The sequence below is a fragment of the Bombina bombina genome, chromosome 2, assembly GCF_027579735.1.
Source record: "Bombina bombina isolate aBomBom1 chromosome 2, aBomBom1.pri, whole genome shotgun sequence".
NCBI classification, from domain to species: Eukaryota; Metazoa; Chordata; class Amphibia; order Anura; family Bombinatoridae; genus Bombina; species Bombina bombina.
Genome location: NC_069500.1, coordinates 243,941,662 through 243,953,206, shown reverse-complemented (window position 1 = coordinate 243,953,206; position 11,545 = coordinate 243,941,662). Strand labels below are relative to the sequence as shown.

General features: G+C 37.4%; 1 protein-coding gene across 1 annotated transcript in view; it reads right to left on the bottom strand.

Annotated features, from left to right (window-relative positions):
* Positions 1–318: 318 nt before the first annotated feature.
* CAST (calpastatin) overlaps positions 319–11,545 on the bottom strand; it is a 364,012-nt gene continuing 352,785 nt past the window's right edge. Inside the window, exons 32-37 of the mRNA XM_053701507.1 lie at positions 11,323–11,415; positions 10,791–10,835; positions 10,181–10,294; positions 5,104–5,175; positions 2,901–2,955; positions 319–1,811 (exon numbers count right to left, since the gene is read on the bottom strand). Of these exons, the coding sequence (XP_053557482.1) occupies positions 2,908–2,955; positions 5,104–5,175; positions 10,181–10,294; positions 10,791–10,835; positions 11,323–11,415 (372 nt within the window). The 3' untranslated portion in view covers positions 319–1,811; positions 2,901–2,907. The remainder of the gene's footprint in view (positions 1,812–2,900; positions 2,956–5,103; positions 5,176–10,180; positions 10,295–10,790; positions 10,836–11,322; positions 11,416–11,545) is intronic.

The window sequence follows — 11,545 nt, the reverse complement described above, 5'->3', positions numbered from 1 at the left end:
GGGAAATCGTGCACGAGCACGTAAAACCAGCTCAAAGCAGGGCTGGTATTTGTGTGCGGTATGGTGCTCAACGCAACTATATTGCCCGCTAACGCAGGTTTTTAGAAAACTTGTAATAGCAGCACTATTAAAGATGAGAGGTGGAAATAACTTGCAAGTTATTTCCGAGCCGCTCATAACGCAAAACTTGTAATCTGGCCGATAGTTTGGCAAAAGTACATTTCAATATTGAAATGACATCAAACTGGAAACTGTTTTGTAATATTTCTTGTTTTCTCAACAACATTAGATATACAGCATCAAAGACCAATGAAGAAGTTGTTTACATTTTCAAATCTTTATTTTTGGTAGTGTTCCAAACTTAGCAGTCCATGGTAACATATTTCATTCTATCAGAATACCTAGTTTGTGTATTAAAACACATTGAGCGATCACATATCTCCACCTCTTGTACACAAAAATAAAATTTTCTAAATTAGAGCATTTGAATATTAGTATCACTGGTTACTATGGGTATAATCCCTGCAAAAGGAATAAACACATAGTTAAAGGGACACTTTTGTGATTCAGGTAGAGCATGATATTTTAAGCAACTTTCTAATTTACTCTTATTATCAAATTTTCTTCATTCTCTTGGTATCTTTATTTGAAATGCAAGAATGTAAGTTTAGATGCCGGCTTATTTTTGGTGAACAACCTGGGTTGTTCTTGCTGATTGGTGGATAAATTCACCCACCAATAAACAAGTGCTGTCCAGGGCCTGAACCAAAAAATGTTGCTTACATGCCTTTTTTAAATAAAGATAGCAAGAGAACGAAGAAAATTGATATTAAGAGTAAATTAGAAAGTTGCTTAAAATTGCATGCTCTATCTGAATCACGAAAGAAAAAAATTGGGTTCAGTGTCCCTTTAAGGTAACACACAAGGCATACTTCTGTGAGCGTATGCCTTTGCTGACTGGCTCACCAGTTGCGTACTACTCAGGAGTGGCAATGCATTGTGGGTCTTGAGAGGACGTGTTTGATCCCTAAATTGGGATATGAAGTAAAAACATTAGATTATAGAATTCTGTTATAGCATGAGAACTTCTCTTTAAGCCATTTGGATAATACTCTCAATGAACAAATCCCCATTGGGACATATTAGGACTACTTCAGGAACTGTTGTGCTAAGTAACATTGGCCTGATGTGCAGGACACTTCAAATAAGCCAGAACTTCCTGCAGCAGACAGACAAATTATTTTTTGGTACACAGAAGAATTGTAAAACAAGGCAATAAAAGTTAGCGAGTATATTACTTAAAAAGGCACTGTTCATGTAAACTTTTCATTTAGATTTCTTACATCTGATATTTCTTAGTGCTATAACTGAACTGTACCCTCATTATAAAATACCAGCAATCTCTTCATTATACACAAAGGTAAAAAAAGTAATAATCTACAATGTCCACATGCCAAAATATACTTATCTTTACACAACTCCACATAACCATGGAAGCTCTCCGTTTGCAGTTTTATGTATCCAGACTATTATATAAAGAATGTGCAAAGATTGTAGGCTTTATTTCATCAAGACATGAGTAGTTCATAGTGATATATTTTATTACAAATATAAAAGCTTTTCCCCCGAGAACAAATGAAGAAAACAACCAAGAAAAAAAGATGCCAAAGGAAAAAATAGAAAGCACTTCCAAAAAAATTGTATCTGGGGTTAGGCATGACTAAGGTCATGTAACAGTGCCTTGTGCTGCAGCATTTTTGTTCTTCCCAAGCAATTCTTGTACAAGTGCAATGGTAACTGTACACTTTGACCTAAAAGCAAAGATAAACAGAAATTAGTAAATAAAAAGTAAATAGATAAAACTTAGTTAACTTAGTCAAGTGTACACAGTATTAAATGCATAGCCTGGTTAATAAAACATATCACGGTTTTATTAAAATCAAATGTGTTTATATTAACAAATGTATAGTAAATGTGAACAAACTTCTTAAAAGGACATTCAAAGTTACAGTGTACTGTAAAATACTACCCCTTTTAATTTGTTCCCAGTTAACCATTTTGCCTGGTGGAGATATGAAACTGTTTATAAATATCTCCTTTAACTTTATTATGACATTTGAAATAGCCTGTGGTAAACCCAACATTTATCTTTCATGAAAGGATATCAAGAGAATGAATCAAACTAGATCACAGAAGTAAATTGGAATGTTGTATTCTCTATCTGAATCATGAAAGAAAAATGTTAGGTTTCATGTCCCTTTAAGTATTGGCTTTAGAAAGAAATTACACTCCCAGCGGGGGTTAGGAGAGAATTTATAGAATTATGATGAATGTTAATTTTCAATTGCTCTTAGAGATATGAAAAGGAAACATTTGTGTGTATAGAAAATTATAAAATAAAGAGCTCTGAATTTGCTGCTAGCTTGGTCCATTTGAATAGACTGTGGTGTAAAAGAACAAAAACAGCTATTTCATACACAAAAATAAACCTAAATGAGCAATATCATACATTTTATACTCTGCTGTTGGTATAGCAAGTCACTGGAAACACATTAAATGGATATAAAAAAAAAATAGACACAACATACAAATTTTAAAAAGTTTTTAATTTACTAAGCAAATTTGCTTCATTCCCATGGTATTCTTTGTTGAAGCGATACCTAGGTAGGTGTTCGGAGCACTACATAGCAGGAAATAGTGCTGCCCTCTAGTGCTCTTGCAAATGGATAACATTTAGACGTGCAACAGAAAAGAATAGGGTTTGTACAAATCTTTCATCTTGTAATCTGAGCGCAAGAATAAGAGCGCTATTGATTTAACTTGAGCGGTGTTATCACTCAATAGCACTAATATTTTTGAGCTCTACTTGTAATCTAGGCACATGAGTGAAAAGTGCTTACCTCTTGTTTAGCTTGGTTTTTGGTCACTAGGCTTCTCAGAGGGCGGTTTTATTGGCTAGATAAGAAAAAAAGCAAATTCTACATGTAAGTAAAATGTTCATACAGTAAACGTAGCAGCAGAAACGTATCCATTGCACTATAAACTGCTTATCATAGAGTGTGCTCTCTTACTGATCAGCACACTACTTTTATTTCAAAAACTTTTTAGTTACAAATTTTGTTTGTAATATTGTATTTGTGCTAAAGATACACTGAATCTCCATTTCAATTCTAGACATGGCGCTTGATGCCTCTTGTTTCCGGCGGGCCTTCAGGAAACAGAAGTTATGAAGCGGCGGTTCAAAGACCGCTGCTCCATAACTTGTCCGCCTGCTCTGAGGCGGAGGACAGAAATCAACCCCTCAAATATGATTGGGTTGATTGACACCCCCTGCTAGCGGCAAATCTGCAGGGTGCGGTATTGCACAAGCAGTTCTGATAAACTGCTTGTGCAATGATAAATGCCGACAGCTTATGCTGTGGGCATTTATCAATGTGCAGCGGATATGATACGCTACATTGTATCATGTCCGTTCGCACTTTAATAAATATGTCCCATGGTCTTAGACACTCAGCCAAGCTTAAGAATAATTCTGCAAGTCGTTTGCTAACACTACAATGGCTTTTTAACATATAAACAATCTGAAAATAAATAATCAAATGATGGAAAAGCGCTCTGTTCTATATTGAGAAATAAAGAGCCTCATGAAATAGGGGCCATATTAAGAAAAAAAGCATTATAGAACTGCACTGTGGCCCTATGGCTTAGGATTGGGCAGCAATGTTAGAGATTCTAATTAGTAATGCAGATTGATATGTATTTAAATAACATGGAAATAAAATATACATTGTAAGCTTTAAACAGAAATAGAAGTCAGTAGGCAGCAATAAGTGTTTTTTTCAAGCCGATTGTGTGTGTCATGTTGAAAATGAGTTTAATAATCAATATTCTCAGTTACAATGTAACTAGTAGAGCGTCTCTCTAGAGCAACTTAGACCCCCTGAATAGTATATATGACTGTATGACTGAGGAGGAAAAGTGCCTTTGTGAGAGGTGGCAGGTAAGAAGAGGGCGGGGCTTAGCTAGAGAACCAAAGGGGAATTGGAGCAGGAAAATTCAGTTTAGTTAGGACAAACTTCCTTCCCTACCTTTAATCCTGTTGTAACATTTTATTTTGTTTACATATATGAAGAATTAAAGGGACAGATTCAGATAGGGCATGTAATTTTAAACAATTTTCCATTTTACTTTTATCACCAATGTTGCTTTTTCTCTTGGTATTCTTAGTTGAAAGCCAAACCTTGGAGGTTCATATGCTAATTTCTAAGCCCTTGAAGGCCTCCTCTTCTCTCAGGGCATTTTGACAGTTTTTCACCCCTAGAGGGTGTTAGTTCATGTGTGTCATATAGATAACACTGTGCTCATGCACGTGGAGTTCCTATGAGCCAGCACTGTTTGGCTAAAATGCATGTTTGTCAAAAGAACTAAAACAAGGGGGCAGTTTGCAGAGGCTTAGATACAAGATAATCACAGAGGTAAAAAGTGTATTAATATAACTGTGTTAGTTATATAAAACTAGGGAATGGGGAAAATATAATTATATGCTCTGTAACATGTTCATATACACATATATTAACACATATAGATATACACACACACACACACACACACACACACATATATATATATATATACATACACACGGACATATATACATACACACACATATACAGCGCGCACACAATCACTTTACAAAAGCATAAAGGAAGCAGTTCAAATGTATGTAACCTGCATCTCAGTAAAAGCCATACCTTTGCAGGATCAGTAGCTTTTGCTCCGCACTGTGAAACATATGTTTGATGAACTCTAGAATACTGATGGCAATATATATATATATATATATATATATATAAAAAAATAAATCCACTACTAGCCATTAGCCAATTTTCACAGTTTGCCTGCAAATCCACAATCCTAACTGGTTAGCCTGATTAAACAATCAGGATTACTACGTTTTTCTTATGCTCTGTAACATAGTTCTGTATACTTTTCTCTTTCGCAACACCCGTTCAACACACACACTTATGTTACAATAACACAAAGAAGCAGTTCAAATTAATGTGACTTGCATCTTAGTAGTCATTGGTGGCTATCAGACTATACCTTGGCAGGATCAGTGGCTTTTCCTCCAGGCTGTGAAACTGGTGTACTTGACAAGCCCTTGTCACTCTTGTCCTAGAGAAAAGGCAAATAAATGCATTGCTTTGCTCTATGTTGCAAAATACTAATATTCTTACACTTCCACTGCAAATTAACTAATTAACAGAAGCTTGGCTCAATTATCAACGTTGCATAAAAATCCACAATCCTGTTTGGCTGAAGTGATTAATTGGGATTGCTACTCATAGACAGCTATAGGAAGGAAATAAAATGCAGCAAAGATTAGCCAAAAGTGAACCTGTTGCTGCTAGCCAGGCTGATTGGCTCAGCAAATGATCTACAGAAAATAATGTTATGTTAAAGATTTTTTTTCCTTCTGGCTTCTAAAAATGGATTTATTTTTGCGCAAGTTGGGGGAGAGGGAAGATATTGAGTGGTTTATTTACAATCAGATTAGTGAATACATAAGAGGATGGATAATCAATAGAGAAGTAGAAGGGGTTTAAAAATAGTAGATTACTCATAGGGGGATTTTGTTGAGAAGGCATTTGGAGTGCAGGAATTGGGTAAGGGGAATCACAGGGATTGAGGAAGCTACTTGCAGTTGGAGGATGAGATGTTAGGGTTAATTGCAGTGGGGTTCGTATCAGCCTATAAGGTTATTTAATATGGTGGCAGACCATTCTTATTTAGGAAAGTACTGGTGGTGGGGACATCAGGTTAGCCAGATAGGGTTATTAGCAATGGGGGCCGTGATCATTGTTCAGATTTTAAAAAAAAGTAGTGACAAGATGTATTGCAGCAACAAGCTTGTGTCAGTAACAACTGTGATTACCATTGTCATGAATACCTCATGATTTAGCTGTCAAGGGGTTAATTCTCTTTAGCCTGTGAGCTAAAAAACATTTGTTTTTTCAAGAAGAACTGTGTCCTGTGTTTATGTTGTTTGGTTTTTGTGATAAAACCAGACCCCATTATAAATTGTTTCAGAGTTCCACTTGAATAACTGTTATTGTATAGTCATTAAGGCAGCAAGCCCATAAAAGTGTTGGTTCCAGAGACAATAAGCAGTGCCCTCTCCCCAGATCCTGATGAGGTCAATAAAAGGACATTGGTACAATGTAAGATGTGTGTTTAAAACAGGTTATGACATTAGATGAAGGGAAATATGGCAGCCATGTCGTATTTGGTATCAAACCGATTTGCACAATGTAACTAAGAGATTGCCTTCCTGCTTATATGAAAATAGATTTACCTAGCAGAAATTATAATGTGTTCTATAATTTCAGGCAAAGACTTAAGAGTTTATTGACTGTCGTAAAAGATAAGGGGCTTCTCAGACCCTGCAAAGAGGGTTGGGCAAGCAACCTGATCTCCTGAAAATTGTATAAAGTTTTGTGTTTTAACATGTAAAGTTGTCATTCTTACAAGGGAAGCTGTTCTACAGAGTAAGGACCCATTGCTTCTCACTGGCGCACAGATTCCAAAGACTAGCACAGTATGAGGTTTCTATTTTCTTCTTTTTATTTTGAAAAAACTGTTTGCTTGTGTGTAATTTTATTTGTAACAACTTTTTATTAATAATGCATTGTGCATAATAAATAATTCCTTTATTAAGCTTTGGCCTTTGTCTAATATTTGAACCACGTTACTGAAAGAGACTGGAGTATTAGAACTGTATATTTTAGTTTATTTTCTGCTAAATTGTATTCTGAGAGTTAATGTGTAAATCTGGGGTTTCCTTAAGATTTCCCATATATACTATAATTGCGTTTGTAATGCCCGTCGCCGAAGCTGCATCCAGGTGAATTCTGAAAATGGCAGGGTGGTGAAAGAATCCACCAAAGGTGGATTCTTTCACCACCCTGCCAATTTCGCAATCCACTGGGATGCAGCAAAGGCAAACGGAGCATTACAAAAGCAACACCTAATCGCCCACATTAAAGTATTTAAAAAATAACCGCCCGCATCAAGTATTAAAAAAAAAAAAACCCTGCACGAAATATAACAAAAAAAAATCCTACACGAAGTATTAACCCCATAACCGCAAAATCCCTACATCGCAATAAACCTATTTTCCCTAATAACCCCATAACCGCAAATCTCTACATCGCAATAAACCTATTTACCCTATTAACCCCTAAACCGCAAAACCCCTACATCACAATAAACCTATTTACCCTATTAACCCCTAAACCGCAAAACCCTTACATCTCAATAAACCTATTTAACTTATTAACCCTTTAAACCGCAAAACCCACAACGCAAATGACTATTTAAATAACTAAGTACAGTAAACTAACCTAAGACCCCCTAACCTAACAACCCCTAACCTAACAATCCCTAACACCCCATTAAAAAAAAACCAAATTAGCTAAACTAATACATTCTAATGTTACAAAAAATAAAAAAAAAAGCTAACATTACAGAAAAAATAAAAATCTAAATTACCAAATTTAACAAAATTAAACCTAATCCCTATTAAAAACACCCCCTACTCTAATAATAAACTACCAGTAGCCATTAAAAGGGCTTTTGCAGGGCATTGCCCCAAGATAATCAGCTCTTTGACAAAAAATATACAAAGTCCCACCTAACATTAAACCCCCCTCCCCCAAAATAAAAGAATCTAACACTAAAAAACCTAAACTACCCATTGCCCTGAAAAGGGCATTTGTTTGGACATTGGGATCTTAGCTCTTTTAAAGGAACTAGCGGCAGTGTCCGGTGCGGCAGATTAGGGGTTAATAATTATAATGTAGGTGTCGGCGATGTCGGAGGCAGCAGATTAGGGGTTAATAAGTGTAAGATTAGGGGTGTTTAGACTCAGGGTTCATGTTAGAGTGTTAGGTGTAGACATAAAATTTATTTCCCCATAGGAATCAATGGGGCTGCGTTAGTGAGTTTTACGCTGCTTTTTTGCAGGTGTTAGACTTTTTTTCAGCCGGCTCTCCCTGTTGATTCCTATGGGGAAATCGTGCACAAGCACGTTACACCAGATCACCGCTGACTTAAGCAGCGCTGGTATTGGAGTGAGGAAATGAGCAAAATTTTGCTCAACGCTCACTTCTTTTCTTTTAACGATGGGTTTGTAAAAACTCGTAATACCAGCGCTGCAGGTAAGTGAGCGGTGAGGGAAAACTGCTCGTTAGCACCGCATAGCCTCTAATGCAAAACTCGTAATCTGGGCCTTAGTTTTTTTATTTTTTGTAACTTTAGAATGCATTAGTTTAGGTAATTTTGGTTTATTTAATGGGGTGTTAGGTTAGGGGTTGTTAGGTTAGGCGTTGTTAGGTTAGTGTACTGTACATTAGACTGCCCACTGGGCAGGCTTATCGACTAGTATCATATAATCTTAAGTGGTGGCAGCTAGCTATTATAGTTAGTTTAGTGTGGGTGGCATTAAAGGGGAGTTTGGGGCATTTCTTTTATGTCTAATATTGTGACATATTAGTGACAGTAGTAGGGGGTCTGATAACCCTTTCTGAGCCAAACAAGTGACTGGCGCAGGGTTGGTTAACCTTGGTCATCACAAATTGGTGGGCAGCGGTGTAGATATTTTTTTTTATTAGATTTTAGTGCTCGTGGATTTGCTAGTGGGAAAATCCAGGTACTAAAAAGAAATTGTGACTCTCACAATTTCCAAAGGCTAAAACTCAGTGCATTATAGTCACACATTGCAAACAGTCCCCTTCCCTATTCTGTTTTTCTTATCTATTTTATTTTTAATATGGAGACATATCAGCAGCAGACCAAGGAAATGATGGCACTGTTATGCCAGGAGCGAGATATCCCATCTCGTGGAAAGAACAAAGAGGGACTAATACAACTTCTTACCCAATATGATCACAGCCAGGCCACACCAGCTGAAGCCCCAGGAGAGGTGTCTGCAGCTGTGGGCAGTGATTCATCTGGATCTGGGGATCCATTGGACTGTTATTTGCAAACTGTTCTGAAACATATGGGCTCAGCGGATGCAAGTTTGCACATGGAGCTGATTGCAAAATTGTATGAGAGACAGGCTGCTGCAGCTGAGAGACAGGCTGCTGTAGCTGATAGGCTGCTGCAGAAGCTGAGAGACAGGCTGCTGCGGCTGAGAGACAGGCAGCTGTGGAAGCAGCTGAGAGAAAGGCTGCTAGAGAAGCTGAAAGACAGGCTGCTGAACGACAGGCTGAGAAAGAGTATCAGCTACAGCTTTTACGGTTGGAGAGAGGGATGGTCTCACCTGTTAGTGAACTTATACACCCACCTGTCCCCAGAGTGTGTGCAGAGAATTTTCCCACTCTGGAGAAAGATGGCGATGTGGATGTATTCCTGCGTAGCTTTGAGAAAGTTTGCAGACAGTTCCAGCTGCCAAGGGAGCAGTGGGCCAAGTATCTTACCCCTGGTCTCAAAGGTAGTGCACTGGAGGCTTTTGCTGAACTACCCCCAGAGTTTGATCAGGACTATGATGCCATTAAAGCTGCACTGCAGAGGAGGTATAATCTTACTTCTGAGGTGTACAGGAAGAAATTACGTTCTCTGCAGAAAGGTACGTCAGAGAGCTATACTGCAGCTGTTGGAAACCTGATGACAGCTTTTAAACAGTGGATCAGAGGGCTAAAGATTGCCATTATAGAAGAGCTGGAAGAGCAATTTATGCAGCTGTGCCCAGCAGAAGTCCAAGAATGGGTTTTGGATCATAAATCCCAAACCGAATTGGAAGCAGGCGAGCTTGCCGATTTTTACACAGCCAACAGGTCACCAGGGAATGGGAGAAAATCCTTTGTTTCCTATGGGGAGATCGTGCACGAACACGTTCAGCCAGCTCACTGCTACCGTAAGCAGTGCTGGTATTGAGGTGAGATGTGGAGCTAAATTTTGCTCTCTGCTTACTTTTTAGAGGCTAATGCCGGGTTGAAAAAAACCTGTAATACCAGCGTTGTCTGTAGGTGAGCGGTGAGCTGGAACTGAGCGTTAGCACCGCACAGCTTTACCGACAAAACTCGTAATCTAGCCAATTGTAACTAAATGTGACACTGTCACTACATTGTTTACTATCATGTAGCTGTAAAGCACACAGAGTTGTTGGACTTAATACCTTTGAGGATGACTGTGATTTATTAGATGCGGTGGTATCACAAGATGCGGTGGTATCACAAGATGCAAAGCTGCCAGAAAGAGCATCAATAGCTGCATCACTATCCACAGGCGTCTGAAATTGATAGAAAACAGGAATTAAGGAATCAAAGGAAATAAACAACGTCTACTGGAATGAAGTGTGTGATATAAAAGTGGAAGGTAAGAATTAAAAGGGTATTGTATTCAACATTAATTCAAAAGATTTAAAAGGAACTGTGTACTTTGTACTATGGAATATGGAGTAGTATGAGCACTATAAAACATAGAGAAGAGGCATTTAGTACACTTGTTTCAGAAAACAATAGTATTTTAACTGAGAAAGATAAATAAAATGAGAAGGCAATAATGAAAATAATTTGTATAATTAGAGTGGTCTTACAGACAATATTAGGACCATTTGACTTGTAGTGGGAACAAAATGTTCCCTAATAATATTATTTGACAGAGGCTCCAAAAATTAAATCTGAGCTCCAGAAAATATCTGGCATATGATATACATAAGACATTTAATTAAAATCAAATATTAATGGCTCACAGTCCAACCAAATTAAAAATGTCTAGCTCTTTACCTGAGGCTTTACATCCTTTTCCAAAGGTGGTGCAGCAGGTTCCCCCTGGACATAGATATATATAGTAAATTAATAAAATATACAGATATTTAAGCTATACATATTTAGGTCATTAAGTCTTCACCATACATAGTTTTTGCCAGAGAAGAGAAGGAAAATATCAATTTCAAGGCTTTGAGTATTCTTCATAAAAAGAAACATTCAAGAACAAGGGGTCATGATCTCAAGCTTAAGGGTAGTATATTCAGGAGTATTTTGAAGAAGCATTTCTTTACAGAAAAGGGTAACTGAATCATGGAATAAACTTCCACAAAAGGTAATAATGACAAAAAGTGTGGGAGACTTTAAGAATGCCTGGGATAAGCATAAGGCTGTCCTATGAACTAGATAAGTTCATACTTTTAGGAAATATGTGGCTTACTTGTTGGGCCCTATGGTTCTTATCTGCAGTCACAATCTATGTTACTATAATTGATGCCAGTTGCTAATTCTACAAAAAGCAAAGTTTCTAAAAAGACAGCATTATACTTACATTGTCTTTTCCATCCAATAGGTTTCGATATTCAGGAGGAATTGTGCTATCTCGATCGCCAAGCCTCTCAATGTGTTCAGCTGTGGCTTTTTCCTAAAATGAAGGAGACAAAAACAGTATCAGTAATGCACATTAATTGTCATTTTATCTGTCCTCAAGTGTGGATATTGATATATATATCCTATAGTCACATAGAAAACATTTAAACGTCATGTACACATCA